General features: G+C 47.8%; 1 protein-coding gene across 1 annotated transcript in view; it reads left to right on the forward strand.

Moving 5' to 3' along the window:
- Positions 1–18,906, forward strand: part of LOC138453804 (zinc finger protein 11-like) — a 2,054,811-nt gene that overhangs the window by 1,550,463 nt on the left and 485,442 nt on the right. The window contains exon 13 of the mRNA XM_069606980.1: positions 12,715–12,819. Within this exon, the coding sequence (XP_069463081.1) occupies positions 12,715–12,819 (105 nt within the window). The remainder of the gene's footprint in view (positions 1–12,714; positions 12,820–18,906) is intronic.

The raw sequence follows: 18,906 nt of genomic DNA on the forward strand, positions 1-18,906 counted from the left end.
CCAAGCGGTGCAGATGGAGCACATACCAATTACCATTGAACCGCCCCAACTGGAATTTACTAGAGGAGCTATATTGGAAAAAAATGGTATGCGTCCCAATGAGCACTCCGATTGCAATGATTCAGTTTGAGATGGGATGAACCTCTCTATCGTCAATGCTGGCATGGCAAATGCTATCTGCCTATAGAAAACCTTGCTCTACTGAGACTAATCACCCTACTCTCCTGACGGCTGTGAAAGCAATCCTAGCCCCACATAAAAAATCACCTCTTCAAACATGGGAAGACCAATGCAAAAGCACCTTAGAAGAAGCTGACATTTCAATTGACCTATTACTTCATAACCCAGATAAAGCAAAACTAAAGCTCTGGCGCTGGGACTGGCACGTAACATGGCAAACGTGTAATTTATATTAATTGTTTAAAGCAGGAGCTTTTATAGCCAAATCATTAAATGAAGTACCTGTATATGACTGAGATTCAATTTATGGCCTACCAAAATGCAAGCAGCTAGATATAACAAAACTTTAGCCTTAAACATCCAGTCAGATAGCACAGCGAGTAGACCGCTCGCTTTGACATCCATGCAGACCATGCCCACGCAGGTTAGAATCCTGGCAGAGCCAAACTCAGCCTTTCATCCTTCCGAGGTCGATAAATGAGCACCACACACTGTGGGTAATAATAAGCAGCGCTCGGATGCCTGAGAATTCATAGTGCTATATAAAAATGCAAATTATTATTATTAATTACATTATTAAACACAACCTGCAGATTCTGTAAGCAAACACAACATGAAGAGTCCCTTCAGCACTTACTGACAGAATGTATAGCGTTGACAGAACTAAGATTAGAACATTTCTATAAACATCTGAAAGATTTTAGAATGATGACCAAAAAAGACGTGGTCATATATATTCAACACCACAAAAGTGTCACTGAATATTACAATGATTGGATTTTTATTAACTCTTAATGTTTGTTCATTGATTTTAATATATTTATTCCTTGTTATTATCATTTGAACCTTGCGTCTTACCTCTTTAATATCTCTTAAAGCTAATATTTTATTTAATCACCAACCGCAATTTCATCACTAATGAGTTCAGCTTATGAGAATGTTCTGTATCCATTTCATTGACTGTTTTCCAAGCTCTACTCCGATCACCTCAAAAAATGTAGTATGATTTTAGGAGCCTAATTCATTGTTACCTTGTATTTCTGTATAACAAACTCTATTGTAATTTTTAGGATATAATGATGCCATCATGACACCAACCGATTTAGTAAAACATGTAAAGAATCTATGCAAAGACAAATCCAGTTTACAATTATGTATATTGAAAAAGTTGTATTACAACTAAAACTATAATAAGGAAATATATATATAAAGATGAAAAAAGAATACAGCATGGAAAGTCCACACTGAAGGGGTGTGTAATCCCTCTAAATGTATTCAGGGCCACAGTTGCCGGGAATAAATCAAACCTGTTAGGAACGAAGAATCTGCCCCTGCCCATGCCCCAGAGAGTGACATAGAGGATCTGAGATAAATCCAGCATAAAAATAGCATCTAGTATGGGGATGGGGGAGGGCAGTTTGGTGTCTTGGCCCATGTATAATGTATTGAAATGAAGAGATTTGGCCTTGGTGAATAGTGTGTATCTCATCATCCAGTCATGGATGGTCACACAAGAACTATGCCTGAATGATGACAAGACCGTGATCATCATCCTGGGCACCTCCGCCACTCTTAAAAAAACTAGGACCGAGTTACTCATCCTTCAACATAGACAATAACCTCATCACTACAGCCAACAAGGTGAAAACCTTAGGCGTCTACTTGGATTCGACCCTCACTTTCAATAAACAGGTCAATACGTTGGCATCCTCCACTGCATATACGTGCAAATTAATTAGAGCAGGTAAACCTTTCCTCTCTAACAGCAGCTGTATCACCTTGGCAAGAGCGCTTGTTCTGTCGAAGCTGGATTACTGCAATGCTCTTTACATCGGAGCCAACAAGGAAACCATTAAAAGAATCCAGATCCTCCAGAACAACGCCTTGAGAGCAGCTCTTGGTGTTTACAGGAGAGAGCACATATCTGAAGTCAGTAAACTAAATAAGTGGCTCTCTACTTATGAAAAAATCCAATTAAAAGTCGCCCTCACTTGCATTCAAATGCCTGAACAAGGTAGCAACTTGTTACCTCGTAGACAGATTCATCAAAACCAACCCTATTAGGCACACATGATCATCCAGCTCAAACAGTCTCCTAGTCCCCAGATTCAAACTGTCCAGAGTAGGGGAGCGATGTTTCCAGGTTAAAGCGGCGCTACTCTGGAATTCTCTACCCCCGCCTCTACGAGTGGATCAACCATACCCGAAATTCCGGCAGAATTTCATCACATGGCTCAAAGATTCTGTCTAGCAATGCCAGACGTCACTTCCTTGACGGATGAACTATTCTGACTCATGAACCACTCTGCTCTACTTGCACATTATCACCTACTGTGTAACTAAGTTCTATTTTATATGACTCTATTATTTTGTATTATTGCTGTGTACCTTTCCTGTATATAAGCACACTATCTTGTCTACTTCGTAGATGAGAGGTAAACTGTATGATTTCATGTCACTCTAAATATCGATGTGTAGTGTAAATTGTATAATATGATGACGCTGTATAACTAAGCTGTGAGTCCTCCTTTGCAATGCGCCCTGATACCATGGGTCTGGAGCGCAATCCAAATAATAAAATACAAATACAAATGATAGGAAATGTGATAGTGGGGGAGCAGAATTGCTTGCGCCTAATATTTTGAAATGCTGCAGGGAATGGACTGTGATGAAGCATACCTGTTTCCTTCTTTACGATCCATAGGAGACAAGGATTTTCTCGATTCCTTTGGACATGTTACCTCACTTGCTGAACCACCAGCAAAAGGAAGTCATTCAGTAGATCGGATGTCGATGGCTGAGGGAGCAGTGTGGAGCAGAGACTCTCTGAGCTGACGAGCAGCGAGAACAGCACACTGCTGTATGTCCAATGGAAGATATACTGCCAAGACTGATTAACCCGCAAACTGTCTTCACTGACCATGGTTTCATGGGAAATAGTTTGGAAAGGTCTGCGGTTGAAAATGGGATGGTCAGTTGCAAACAGATGTACAGCCGGACCAATGATCCAGATAGGGTGACAGACACTGAGAGCCCTTGGAGAACTAATGGGTAGAGGGTGGAAAAAACAGGCTGGTGAACGGAAAGGTGTATATAATGGCCCGTGAGGAGGTGAAGGATAGCTGGACAAGAGGCAGGTGACTGCATGCAGAAGACTGGGGGGGCTGCAGTCAGACCCACAAGCACTGAATGCTGAGAATTGCATTTTTACTAATGCACACCAATATTGCAGAAGCCTTGCTAAAAGGAGAAGCTTCAAGGGACATTGCATGTTAAGCTTTGATTACTAAAACTCCATAAGCATTGTGCAGGTGGCACTGAAGGGCGAAGGAGACCTAAGAAATATTTTCTTTTGGGAGTTGTGTTTCTAACAAATCTTGATGGTGCAGTCACACTAAAAAATTGGATGTGGAGGGTTGTTAAGCTAATGATTTCTGATCTTAGTGCTGTCGCTGGCAAATAAAACGGAGCCAGGAGAATTACTTGTTGGATGTTGTAGTTCTGCTGATACCTGGATGTTTTGCAGTGACGCTGAGATTGTAGCATTAATTCCCATGTGCGTGGTTGTACGTGGCCGTTAACTGCCCATCAACCAGCCTGGAGAAGAATAGGGGAAGTAATGCTATTGAAGCCCAGCATTTTGCTTGGTTGAAGATAGCTGTGAAACCTTAAGAAAAAGCTGGATTGGATAGGCACTCCATTTTACTGAAGGATGAGGGCATAGCCACGGAAGACTACATAAGCGTGGAGAATGTGGTAGGGAGAGGGCAGAGGTGATGTGGCACTCTGGCAGTTAATTGATGAATGGTGGGATGTGGCAATGGATGCAGGGGGTAAGGTGGCGGTGAGTGAAGATAGACAATGGGGAGCAGACTGGAGTGGCAGACTCAGATGGGGTGGTGCTAGCTGACGGGAGCTTACAGGGGCATCTTACTTTTCCTGATTGACTAGCACCTTATGCAAGTGTACTAATTGCTGATAATGGTTGCCAGCATGTTACCACCTTCTGGTGAGTTAGAAGCCTTTCTCATCCTTTGTCATGAGGGGGGCGAGCCACAGGGAGTGGGACGGTCCTGAGCTACCCAATACACCTCCCAGAGGTTAGGTGGAGTGGGATTACTGTGGCTTGTCACCTTTTCTGAGACACAATAATCAATTTCCCGAGTATGCCATAATCATAGACATTGCAATGTGACTAGAAGTCTCAGCAGCCCCTGTCCCTGACCAGGACAGTTGACAGAGTGGTTTTTTATAATCGCAAGCTTTTCACAGAAGCCTCAGCCCACGGCTGGGTGCTACCATAGAAACCTAGAAGAAAGAAGGAAGGATTGGAACTGGACCTTTTTCAAGATGAGCCTAAACCAAAAGAAGTCCAATAAGAACAGACCACTGGCAGGAGATGACAAGCACCCTGACTGATGACGGGAAAAATATTCTTTATATACAGAGGAGAACATTTATACGTGGTGGAGAGAAGTCACCATATCAAACCCAAAGGCAAGGGAAGGAGTGTGTAGACTGTCCCACATGCACCGTGCTAAGAAGAGATAGACTATGGAGAGGGTTGAAGAAGTGCACTGTGGAGAGGTGTAACCTAGAGAAAGACCGTATAGCGGTCCAGAGAAGCCAAGATTAGTCATAACTGTGAGTACACCCTGGAGTAGATTGCCCAGGGAAATATCTTTGATATTTGTTTGTAGACTAAGACTGGACATGGATATGAGATTTGTGGAGCATTTTTGTTGGCCAATACTCTGAAACATTTTGCTGGGAGAAGCATAGGGTTTGCTAGGAGGGGCATGGGGTTTTAAGAATCAATTTGAACATTTATATTGACCACCATCTTTGGAATATTGATGGACGAGTGTTCCCGGAAGGTTATACACATGTTAAGATTTGTTAGGTTTAATATGTTTATGATTAAAGAACTCAGCATTCCAAGGTGCTAGGAACAAACTGAACAGCCCTACTTTGTCTTGTCCCACCCGTGACACAGTTTTACAGATGCACTCCTTATTATTTCTAGAGCCTTACCTTAAAACCTGGAGGCGTTTTCTCTACACAAACTTGGAAGTTCAGTCAGTGCCAGCCAACAAGGGACAGTAGAAGTGCCATTACCAGGCCTGGCTCAGCTAAGGCTAGAAATCTTGAGAAGGGGCATATGGATGATGGCTGAGGTGGTTTATAGTGATATTTTCCAATGGCATATTTTCGAATGCCATTATGTCGACGCAATTTTGCCGAAATGTATCATTATATATATTTTTTTTAATGTTTAAAAGGGCCCCCCCAACCCCTGTTTTTTTAACACTTTTTTTACTTGCCAAACACAAAAAAAATAAAATAAAATATTTTCGGAAAAAAAAATTCAGCAAAATGTTTTCGACCTAATGCTGTTTCGAAAATATGTATTCGAAAATATGACCGGATACCGGCTGAGGTAGTGGGCCTTGAGGGTAGTTTTTGCCAGGGGAAATGCAAGATGTGGAGTTGCGTCAGACTCCTGTGATTGTACTCACTCCCCAGCTCAGAGTGCGGCCTGCACTGGCTCATAGCTGTAGTTGATGGTGTTGCAGGCCCCATTTACCAGTCAGCGCAACTACGTTTGGGATTCAGGTCCTGAAAATCTTTTGGTGGTCTATCACCTTTGGGAGCTTAAATATGTTTGGGGTTGTGGGGGTGGAAGAACCAGTAATATCAGAGGCTACAACAGTCGGGAGACTTGGGATACTAGATCCACCCCCACTAGACTAGTTCACTTGGGGTCACCAAGGTTTGAATTAATCATCTCACAGTGCTGAGTACAAGTCTAAATCTACTGCAATCATGGTCTGACAGCATGGCAGTGACCTATCTTCTACAGCCGGTTACCTGCAATTTAGAGCCATACAGTTGTTCTGGATGCTAGTATCAAGCTTGGAGAAGTCTTTCTAGAGGGAGTTGGGTAGAGTTGTATAACATAAGCACATGGAAAAAGGGAGTAGACTTGCACTGTTGTGTTGTCCTGTGTAATAAGGCAATTTCGTTTGAAACTTTGGTGCTGCAGAACCATATATTAAGAGGGTGTTTGCTCACACCTTATTTAACCCCAATGATTACTTCTATGATTAGCCTCCCTCGTCCCTTTGAATCCAGACACTTGCACCTTGCAGCCAGAACCTTCATATACCGAGACACACTGGACGCTCTAGCCCCCTCCACCCGAGTGAGAAACTCACTCATCACCTACCGCACGGTGCGCCCCTACTCGCAAGCCACCAACACACCACCCTCCACCCACAACACTCCCAACCTAAACCTTATGGGAGCACTTATAAATGCCAGGCCATGCTCTTGACATTGCAGACATAATCACCCGACTCAATTTAGATTTCCTAGCTATATCGGAAACTGGGCTTAACAAAGCCTCAGGCCCAGCCCTGTCCCGTCCCTCACTGTCCCTGACAACTACTTCATCTGCAGAAGGGACAGACCTAATGCCAAAGGGGGCGGAGCGGCCATCATAGCTAAATCATCTCTGAACATGAGAGAAGTGACGCCCACGCCCCCACCTCCTGTGAACTCCTCTCTGTGAAACTGTCTATCTCAGCAACAGCGACACTAAATGCTCACCTCATCTACCATCCCACCGGGCCCACACACGCCTTTGAAAAGGAGGTCACTCAACTAACCTAGTAAGATGGTTTGAGATTTGGGTTTTCTGTTAGACGAGATGACTTCAACCTAGGACTGAACGACCCACTCGACTCCAATCCGCTATCACTGGCCAACACTATATCAGCACTAGGCTTTGAGCACAGAATCCAGAACCCTACACACTCGAAAGGCCGCACTCTTGACTGGCTTGCAGATATCAACTGCAAGGCCACCATCCTATCGAACTCTCCCTGCCCCTGGATGGATCACCACCTAATCATTTTAAACTTAAACACCATGATGAGCCAGTCCCATCTTCCCACTATTGCTCCAATAGGCTTTCTCAAGAAACAAAAAGAACATCACTGCCAACCCATGCTAGCATCTCCCACAAACAATACCGATGAACCCACCTTAATGACTAGTCTCTACAACAACACAATCTTGTCTGCTATCAACAAAATAGCACTGCTCGCGCTTCGCAAAGCGAAACAACCGGCCCACCTCGGTGCGTGGTTCACCCCTGAGTTAAAAATGCTTAGAATAACTAAAGGAAAAGCAGAATCACTCTGGGGAAAAAAAAACTCACCTACCAACAAAATTCTCTTCGACAAAGCTTCCAGGGATTAAAAAGTCCTTCTCACCAAAGGGAAACTTTACATTAACAGAATAGCCAAAGCCAGCTCTAACACCAAGGAACTTTTCCTAATCCTTAGAGAACTAGAAACTCCTATCCCGCCACTTGAGAGCTGTAGCAAAGACGCACACTGGTGCGAGGACATTCAAAATGCCCTCCAAATCAAAATCAGTGCCTCCAGTCTACCATCTACCAAAACCCCACCCACTTCTGCCACCAACCCCCCCCCCACCCCCAGGAGACTCCATAATTTGAATTCGCAGAGGTCACCATGCCAGAAGTTCTGAAGATCATCCGCAGCCTAAAACCCTCTAGATGCCAAGGTGACCCATGCCCACCCACAGTCATCAAGACTGTGCACCCCAAATCGCTCCATTCATCACCAATCTAATCAATGCCTCATTCAAAAGCAACTGCATCCCACCCAACCTAAAAAAAAGAGCTTGGTTACTAGCCCTATTAAAAAAAAAAAAACACTTTGGACCCCAACATTTTGGATCAGGTTGCATATCTGCAAATTCAAACTTACCTGGAAACCAATAACATCCTGGGGCTACGTCAGTCTGGCTTTGCCCTAGACACAGGACAGAAACCGCTTTACTGGTTTTCAAAATCCAAATGGACAATCTGAGGGACAATGGGAAACTAGCTGTGCTTCTTCTACTAGACCTCTCTTCTGTGTTTGACCTGGTGGACCACAAAGTTCTATGTGAGCACCTAATAACATCAGCAACCAACTTCTACGCTAATGCCACACTCTGGATTAATTCCTTCCTCAGTGACAGCACGATGAAAGTCTTCTCCCCAAAGCCGAAGTATAACTTATTAACAAAACCACTATTTGACCGCCTCGACGACTTGGGTGTCATCTGCACTAACTACGCAGATGACACCCAGGTTCTCATACCCATCTCAGGAGACCATGACACCGACACAGCCACCCTCAACACCATATACCGATCCATCCAAGACTGAATGGTGCAACACGGGCTATGCTTAAATGACGACAAGACCGAGCTGCTTCTAGTCGGCTCTCAACTTAAAATCGCCAAACTCGATCACCTCTTCAAGTCATTCATCATTGATGAACACACCATCAAAGTCACCAGTGAGATTAAGATGTTGGGCTTCTACCTAGCCTCCGCACTCAATCTCAACAAACAAGTAAATGCCACCACTTCAGCCACTGCATACACATGCAGACTCATCAGCGCCTGCAGAAAATTCCTCACACCAGACGGTTGTCTTACACTAGACCTCACACGCCTTGACTACTGCAACGCACTATACGCCAGGACGAAGATTCAGAATATCTCTAAGCTGCAGGTCCTACAGAATAATGCCCTCAGGGCTGTGCTCAACATCCCCAGATCTGCACACATCTCAGACACAAGACACCAACATCACTGGCTCCCAATACAGGAACGCATAATGTTCAAATCACTCACCCTCACACACAAATGTCTCGACAAGATGGCCCCAGCCTACCTGTCCAACAGCATCACACCAACACACCGCTCTAGACCCACCCATTCTACCTATCCGCACCGCCTAGCCATCCCCAGATTCAAGCTTCAAAAGGCAGGAGACAGCAGCTTCCCCACGTTCACCAGCAAACTCTGGACCTCACTGCCTCTCCCACTCAGAGCTCAAGAATCCTTCTGGTCATTTAGGAAACGATTTAAAACTCACCTCTTCACCCAAGCTTATTTAACTAGACCTCCCTCCCTCCCCGCCCAGCCCATCACCACTCCCTCCCTCTCCTACCTGGACCTGAAAACTCTGTATGTTATCATGTTTTTGCCATTTCGCTGCAAATGCCATCTTATTCACCTTGTCTGTGTCTGTCTTGTACTTGCCTTGCAACCATTGTAACCTCTATACACTGTAAAAGTCAAGTAGAGGTTTATTTTTACCCAAGCCAGCCGACTGCTGTTTCGTGCCACAGAGCGTTTAAGACTGGCCATATGTGAGTTGGCAGATGCCATTGGGTGTCCCTGAGGGTAGAGAGCTCAGTTCCAGGAGCTGATTTAAAACAAATATATATATATATATTATTCAGAACTCTATTGCTTTTTATTCCAAATGGATGGATGCATGCTTGAAGCTGCTGTCAGTGGGATGGAGCGCTTCCATCCCCACCGAACATTGAAAGGCTTCAGTCTCTGTCTCCGGATCCACTGCATAGGCACACTTGTGAGTGCAAACCTTCACAGGACCATGTCTTTGAGAGTCTGGCAGTGCTGAGACAGAATCCGTTGCTTATCAGTTTTGGGTCCAGCATTGTCTGACTTTTAACTGCCCCGAACCTGTGTAATCGGTGTGATGAGTTTGGTTGTGCTTCTGCCGGTGAAGGGAATTAGATTCTAGTCCTCCTCTCAGAGATCAGACACCGAATATGGGAGGAAGATGAGGAAATGACCTTGTACAGACAAAGCCAATGTAAACAAAAAATTACAAAAACTCAGCGGAATAAGAGGATGGGGAGGGCAAGTGGATATGGGGAATAAGCGAAATGAGAGGATAGAAAGTGGTCAGAGAAGACTGAAGAATGGCAATGGACTGAGCGCAAATCGAAAAATATAGGTAGGTCTGAGGTGGATTGTATAGATCATAGCCAGGTTTGCCCATCCTTCACAAGACCATGTGTTAGGCAGAAACCTGTGCAGTTCCCTTAGGGACCACTGCAAAAGATTTAAGACTACAGGTGTTGGCAGTAAACCCACTTGGTAGCAGTCTGTACCACCCAGATTTACCTGGTAGCTGTGGCTGAGCAGTCAGACTTCCCTCAAGAAGAGTTAGGCAGTATGCAAAGTATACACAATAGGCACTCAGATACACTAATACAAGCAAACACTGACCAGAGCTTGGGTATCAAAGTATATAATTTATTTAAAAACACACAGATGAAACACTCCCGCACTCTTATTGTAAAATATTCTAAACACAGTTACTATTGTAATATATACACCCTTTTTTTCTTATCAGATAAGTCACAGTAAACACCACTTATTTTCATACAGAGATGAGCGCTTAACTAGATTGCACTCCGATAAGTTTATGAGAAAGGGAGGGAAAAAAGACATAATATGAAAAGGTACACCCCTCTAAGATTCAGCAACACTGTTAGCAAGGCAGAGAGCAAAAAGTCACTGGTGAGCCAAAGTCCAGAGGCTGGGCCCACTCTTAGAGAGAGCAGAGCACAAATGCGCCCAAGATCACACAGTTACACTATGCTTAGAAAGTCTTGCAGAGGGTTCAAAAAGGGTTTAGAGAGGCTTTAAGAAAGTTTAGCCAGGGTGTCCCAGACTAACCCAGGTTCGAAAGCCGGGGGCTAAATCTACCCCGTACAGTCGGTAGCAAGGGAAGCCAGGCGGGACACGGTACCTTAAGTGGGAAGGATCCTCCAGCGGTGGCAGTGTTTCCTGGTAGTGGGTGCAAGTCGCGTCGTCGTCCAGGGGAAGAGAAGATCTCGACTTGGAGGAAAGATGAAGGTCGTTGCACTACCAGGGAAGAAACCAGCCGCGGAGTCTTCCGGTTAAAGGTGGTACCTTTGTGTCGTGGTAAAACGTGGTATCCCGGTTGCTGGGGTGCTTGACACGGGCAAGGCGGCCACAAGGTACGTCGGGAAAGCGAAAAGACGGTGAAACTGGTTATCCCCACCAGTCAAAGGAAGAAGACTCTCCGGCGGGAGATCTCCTCTGTCGTTGGGAAAAGTGGTGAGGCAGTCCAGCAGGGCTCCAGCGGTGGTGGTGTCGTGGCGGGTCGGCTCAGCTTCTCCCTCGTCGGATTCTTAGGTCCTGTGGCGACTTCTGAAGTTCCAGTCCCCAAAGCCCTGCTTTTATGCAGCAAATCCCCATTCACTCAGCCTAGCTGTCACTCAAACATGCTAAGTGGTGAGCCGGCCGGCTCACCACTTGGGCCAATCAGGATGGAGTGCGACTTGAGTTGCCTAGGCAACTCAGTCCAGGGTGCCTAAATTCCCCTCCTAAGTACCCCAGACAGAGTGGCACCACTTTGGAGGGCTTCTGTGGAGAAGCCCGCCAAAAAGTGGAACAAAGGGCTCGACTTGGGTTGGAGTTACAGAAGAGAACACAAACGCCATTTTAGAATCAAGTTTTGGCAAAAAATACCAACCGGATAATTAATATTAATTAAATAAACCGGCGGTATGTTCGAGGCTACTGTAAATAATTAAATAAAGATAGTGGCCTAAAACAATGGGAAATCCCATAGGAAAATATTTGCGGTTGAATATAAAAAGTAGTATCCACTGCCACCAGCCAAAACTCGATCAGGGGGGACGGAGACGTGCCCCCTCGACTAACAGACCCTGGGGCAATCGAATTGCCCCAGCCAGTACGTCCACAATATGATGGTTTGTACTGGTTCTGTTCGGAATTTAAGACTAGTAAAGTCAATGGTGACTTTACATGCCCTGGGAGACAGTAGTCAGTCCCAGGGTATGGAGTCTATACTGGGGGGTCACTATGACACCCGTGTCACTGCACTGAGGGTGCTGTATAACACACATCACAAAAACACATGAAGCCCTATGGAGTAAAAGACCACATAACCCATTAAACACATCTAGATTCAAAGAAACGCACTCAAATCATGTCCAAGAGTGAGGGTAAAAGAGTCTCACTCTTGGCAGGAGTAACAAATAAACCCCAAAAATCCAGCAAAGCTGCTGGGGGACTCACTAGGTTAGGAAATTCAGCCTAAACAGAGAATTCTCCCTAACACCATGCTTTAAAAATTCTGGGGCTAGGGCAAAATTATTAACATGTTGAAGTAAAATGTGACTGATTAGTCCCCGACATTGATCATATTTTACCTTAAAAAAGTTCTAACCTTTTTGTCAGAGAATGTTTGTCTAGACACGTATGACCAATTATTATAATGTAAAATCTACATGAATCCCCCACTGTTTTCCACTTTATCATTGTGAATGCATGTGCAGATCCTTATTCTTTAATCAATTCTCGCTAGCTCCCAATGATGTTGATTTGATCAGTGTGGTCAGATTGCCAGAGTTTTAGTTTACAAATATAAAAGTACCTTCATGGACTAATTTGAATTTTGTACTGCGCTAAAAAGGTCAAGTTACAAACTACTAGCCAGGCTTAAATGCCACTTGCTCCCTCAGATATATACCTGAACAATGCACACAATTTCTTACCAATGGCTTGTGTTGAGTGCACATTTTGAGGTCTGGTTTTGTACAAAATGGCAATTCATATTGTTTTCCCTTTTAGAAACCGAAAAAGAAGTTATTACTTTTGTCATTAAAGAAGAGGAAGAGGAGTGTCCGGTTGACCATCAGGATGTCTTGGGAAGAGCAAGCACCAGCCGTTCCACAGGTGAATAATCATTTAATACGCTTTTCTTGGTAATTACATTGGAATGACAAAAATAAGTCGTCACACATATCATCACGTTGATAACACAGACCGGGACAACTGCAGATCTTCAATTCGGATATGATCATTACTTGTAGAATCGACACTCTGCGTCACATACCGGATTGTTACTTCAACCATAATTTGACATAATGATTCAAAATAGATATCCCATAGAGCACTTTGAACACCGACCATAGAGTTTTCTTAATGGTTGCCACACACACAACAGCCCTGGGGTGCACATCGGTCAGCTGCGCTCTGTTCTTCCACCAACTATGCACTAATATCCAATCAGCTGATCTCTGCACGCCCTCAACCACAATCTGCTCATCCTTAATACGAAACTGTTCATGCATACAGCAAGCACTATTTGAAGCTTTTGGATTGTTTGTGTAATCTGTCCCCCGCAACACCCCGCTCACTATACTTTACGGTATAGTGAGCGTGGGTTTGCAAGGTAAACCTCTGCAGCTTCTGGGAAAAAAAAGAAAAGGACCCTGCGGCGCCTGTTCCCTACCACAGAAGTGAAAGGGAACTGGCGCTGCAGGGACACAGCGAGAAGGAAAGGTAAGTAGGATTTGGTTATGTTGAGGGTGTGGTTGGGGGTGTGTTAAGGGTGGGTGTGTTTCGTGGGTGGCGGTGTGGGTTTGTAGGGGTTTTAAATGCGTGTTTGCATGGGAAATGTGGGAACCTTTTGTGGTTCGCACATTTGTCATGCAAACTTTTCCATCGCTGACTTTTCCGTGACAGAAAAATCACGCAGATCCAAGTGAATTACATCTCATCCTCCGTATCTCCCCAATCCTGCAGTCCCTCGTCCCCACAATGCCGTTCCATTCTCCAGCATGGGGTCTGGCATGGATTTACATGCTCATGAATATTCACCTTCGTCAGGCTGGGAATCCTCAGTAAAGGAAAAATCAGTTTCAGTTTCGTTTCTGAACTGTCTTTCTAGTAGTAACCAATCACTGGTTCCTGGGTCATACTGCTCCCAGCCAATGACTGCCCTCTCCCTAAGCCCCTCCTCTGGCAGCCATCCTCAGATTTTTACCTCACGTTCAAGTGTTGGGAGTCCTCGTGCTATAGCTCTCGAGCTTTTACTGCGTTTTGCGATTTTTCAAAGAGTTTAATCTAATTTTTTCGGTCAATCGAGCCTCAAGCTCCACCGTTTCTACTTCCGATCAAGGGCGAATTATCGTTGAGTTTTCACTGGAGGATTCCAGAAGATCTTTGAGGCCTACCCCGCGTGGACAAGGCCCAGTACAAAGGAAACACGACACCCGGATCCAAGCTGTTCATGAACTGCCCTGGATGCGGAATACAGAATGTCTTCCAGGAGGACGAGCATTCCCGATGCCTCTACTGCCTTCACGAAGACAAAACGCACGCGGAGAAGGACTGTGTGTTTTGCAAGAACATGTTGAAACGGACTATGAAGGATCGGCGTATCCGCCTCACCAACTGGCTGGAAGGAAAGAGCCCGGCAGGTGAGAAGAAGAAGAAGTCCGAGCGATCTTCTAAGTCCTGTGAGGGCGCTCCAGCGACGGGGGCCCAACAAAAGGCAAAGCACCGCGGGCACCGGGAGCTCCGATCTGTCGGGCTCCTCGGCTGCCCGGCAGGGTGCACTTTCATGGACGCCATCAACCACGAGCCAATGCTCTGGCTCGGGGAAGAGAAAATCGGAGAACCTGGGTAAGCTTCGGGAGAAGTCCCGGTCGATCCCGACAGAGACAGCCGAGGGGGGGCGAGGCAGTGACCCTCCCCCCAAGGTGAAGGCCTCAGGCGCGCCTAAAGTCGTGAAGGCCCTGATTCACCCGGCTAAGGCCTCTATCGAGGGAGTCGCGGCGGCCCTGGCGAAGCCTGTGGAGGCGACCTCGGGGCCTACAGTTTCTCTGCCACTGCAGATGGAATCCTCTTTTCAGCCCATCGATAAGACCCCCGTGAAACCCACGGTGGAAAATGAGGGGAGGGGGGCCCGGTGGCCATCACGGACACTAACACTGCCTCTGAAGAGGAGCTGGCTGGAGTCGTGAAGATCCTGAACAGAAAGTTCGAGGAGGTCCGCTCCCACGGGAGGGATCTCGATGAGGCGGACGAAGAACGCGACGGTGGCGCCGACGAGGGGCTCGTGGAGGAGGAGGATTCCATTCCCCAACTGTTGCGCCCGTCGCGGCCGACACCTGGGCCACAGGACAATTTGGGAGCAGTCTTGATGGCGATCCAGGCCTTGTGTACGGAGATAAGGACGAGGTTGCCCTTACCTCCAATCGACGATCCAGCGGAGCCAGGTCCATCGGGAAGTCCTCCAAGCAAGCGGAGGATAACTGATCCCCCCCCCCCCACCCTTCCAGCCTTCACGGCCTTCGCAGCCTTCATCTCCTTCCTCTGACCCGAGGGATGACACGGGAACAGAGACGGCCACGACGGGGACAGATGACGACAGTGGTGACGACGGGATGGGCCTTCCATCATCACCACCTCCTCAGGCCTCCGCGGCCGACGAAATTGGCGCCTTCCGTGCCATGACCGGCAGGTTATCCAAGCTCTTCCAGCTCTGCCCCAAAGAACAGAAGAAGGAAGGTTTCCTCTATCAACGGCGTGAGGCCAAAAGGAAAACGGTCCTCTAGGTCCCATTGCTTGACAACATCTGGGACGAGGGGCTTTCGCTCCTGAAGAACCCGTCTACGACTCCTGCCAAGAGAGACCGGTACGAGAAGAAGTACCGAGTCCCGGATTCCGTCCCATGTGCCTTAGGGCACAGCCGACCTCAGATTCGGTCGTCTCAGCGGCGGCCAAGAAGAAAGCGGCAGGGGCATTGGCTTCGACTTCGACCTCCCTGCCGGACGGCAAGGCGAAGAAACTGGATGCCATGGGATGACAGGTCATCTCGTCGGCGGCGACGACAATCAAAGCGGCCAACGCCCTCACGATTGTGACCCGCTACGACAGGGAGCTGTGGTTTAAGATCGCTCCTCTACTGGACTTCCTCACGGACGACAAGAGGGCTGAGGCCCTGGAGATCCTGCAGGAAGGCGAAGTGGCGTCGGACCATGCCATAACGGTGGCCACGGACATTGCTGACACTGGTTTCTGCCAGATGGGCAACAGTGTTTGCCTTCGCTGGTGTGGTTGGCTTAAAGCAACCGATTTCCGTCAGGACGTGCAAACCAGAGTTTTGGACATGCCCTTCGACGGGAACAACCTGTTTGGCAAGAAAGTGGATGAGTCACTGCAAACCATCAAGGCCGACACAGAGACGGCCCGGGCCTTGGGAGTTTTACAGCAATGACGGCCGCCCTTTCGGAACTCCGGAGGAAAGCAGGGTGCCTCCAAAGGATTCGGCGGCGGCTCCTCGAAGTACTGCCAGGTGGCCCGCTCCTTGTCACAGGAGGCCTACAGAGGACACGGCAACTCAGGAGGATCTCGTCGTTGTCGCCAAGGAGGCCAAGGTGGCAAGGCTGCTGCCAAGGAGGACTGAACCGGCCGTAGCCTCAGACCCCCACCTGAGCACCCCGGTGGGAGGTTGGCTGGCGAAGTTCGTCAGCGTGTGGGAGTCCATCCCCACCGACCGATGGGTGCTGGATGCCTTGGCCCGCGGGCTCACTCTCGAGTTTCTAAAGAAGTGCCCCTGCATTCCGCCCGTGGCCAGGAAGGAAAACCACGTCCCTCAACTGCTGCTGGAAGTAAGGGCGATGCTGAAGAAAGGAGCCATTGAGCTCGTCCCAAAGAGGCTCCGGTGCTCTAGAGTTTACTCGCGATACTTCCTCGTAAGAAAGAAGACTGCCGGGTGGCGGCCCATCCTGGACCTTCGTCGCTTAAACAAGTACATCAAGGTCCAGAAGTTCCGGATGTTCACCCTCCAGCACGTGCTGGGGCAGCTGGAGGAAGGCGACTTCCTATCGTCGCTGGACTTGGAGGATGCCTACTTCCACATCCCCATTCTAAAAGGACACCGAAAGTTTCTCAGATTCGTAGTCCAAGGGTGGCATTACCAGTTCAAGGCCCTTCCCTTTGGATTGAAGTCGGCGCCCAGGGTATTCACCAAGTGCTTGGCACCAGTGGCGGCGCGGCTGCGCCTGCAGGAGATCCATGTCTACCCCTATCTGGACGACTGGCTCATCCGAGCAAGGACAAGGGAACTCGCCGTCGAGCACACAGCGAAGACCGTCCAACTTTTTACGATCTGGGATTCTCCATCAACTTCGCGAAATCCCACCTGGTTCCGTCGCAAGTCGCCCTGTTCCTGGGAGCCAGGCTCGACACAGTGGCGCGAATGGCCTCCCCGTCGGAGGAAAGGACGAAGGCCATCCTGGGCAAGGTGCAGCGGCTGTCGACCATGGACGTGGCCAGGGTGAGGTCCATCAAGTCCCTTCTCGGCATGATGTCCTCGTGCATCTACCTCGTGCGCCTGTGCAGGCTGCGGATGCGCCCACTGCAAGAGTTCCTCGACGCCCGTTGGATGCAATCGGCGAGCAGCTTTGAAGACCGGATCTCGCTCAACGAGATCTTCCGCCAAGCGATCCGGTGGTGGGGCACCAGCGCGCATCTGGCAGCGGGTATGGACTTCCAGACCCCGGCACATCAGGAGACGGTGACGACGGACGCCTCCCTGAAGGGATGGGGAGCGCACACCGGAGATCTCCACGCAAGAGGCCTTTGGCTCCCAGAGGAGAGGTCACTCCACATCAACGTACTGGAGCTCCGGGCCGTGTTCTGGGCCCTTAGGTCGTTCCTTCCGTCCCTCAAGGGCAAGGTGGTGAGGATCTTCACCCACACCACCACCACAATGTTCTACATCCGGAAGCAGGGAGGTACCTATCCAAGGAGGCGCAGGATCTGTGGCACTGTGCCGTCGCCCCAGGGATGTTTCTGGTACCCTTCCACCTGGCAGGAATAAAAAATCACCATCGCCGACTCTCAGCAGGGAGCTGCGCTCGTGCCACGAGTGGGAACTGCAGCAGGATCAAGTGGATCTGCTATTCCAACGATGGGGCAATCCCAGATCGACCTATTTGCGACAGCGATGAACGCCAAGTGCCCGAGGTTCGCCAGCAGGTTTCCCCAGCCGGGGAGCATGGGCGATGCCGTCTCATTCCCCTGGGACGTTCTGTTCCTGTATGCATTCCCACCCTTGCCGTTGCTGCTGCGATTCATCAATGAACTCGCGCGGTCCCGGTGCAGGATGATCCTCGTTGCACCGGCGTGGCCGAGACAGATCTGGTTCCCGGCCCTTCTGGACATGTCAGCGTTCCCCCCCCCCCAGAGTCAAACTGCCAACAGATGCGGATCTCCTCGCCAGAGTAGGAGGCGCCATCCTCCACCACGACCCGGGGTCGCTGAACTTTCAGGCCTGGCTCCTACAGCACTAGAGTTTGAAGGGTACGATATCCCGGCAGACTGCAAGGAGGTGCTTGCAAAGGCCAGGGCGTCCTCGACTCAAGTGCTATGGGCATAAGTGGAAGAGGTTCTGTGTCTGGTGCAGTGCACAGAAGATTAAAGGGGTAGTCCAGCTAAAAATTTTATTTAAAAAATAGATAGGCAACATCAAAAATAAAATACAAGCACTTTTTTTTTTTAAACTTCCTATGTAAAATGTTGAGCTATTCAAGTTCAAAATTCGCAAAAGCAAGCACATGGGCGGATCCATTTTGTGAAATGGATGCCCGCCTGTGCTAGCTTTTGCTTTGATTGGTTACTACTAGAAAGACAGTTCAGAAACTAAACTGAAACTGATTTTTTCTTTACCGAGCATTCCCAGCCTGACGACGCCCCCTCCTCATACCAGTCTCTTCCCCCATCTAATTACCAACCCTCGTATTATTCAGTACCCCTTCCACCTCCCTCTGCACCTGTCCCCCCAGTATTTACTTAACACCGGACAGTGAGTACAAGTAAATGCTATATATATTGAATACCGAATGGAAAGAAAGCTGCTGCTTGAATAAACCACGATATTCTGAATGGTGAATGAACAGAAGGAGTGAAGAATTGTTTTGAGTATTACAAGTGCAAAGATAAGAAAGGCTGTCTAGTATAACTGCAAAC

This window comes from Ambystoma mexicanum, chromosome 4p (genome assembly GCF_040938575.1).
Source record: "Ambystoma mexicanum isolate Mex_15411 chromosome 4p, UKY_AmexF1_1, whole genome shotgun sequence".
Lineage (NCBI taxonomy): Eukaryota > Metazoa > Chordata > Amphibia > Caudata > Ambystomatidae > Ambystoma > Ambystoma mexicanum.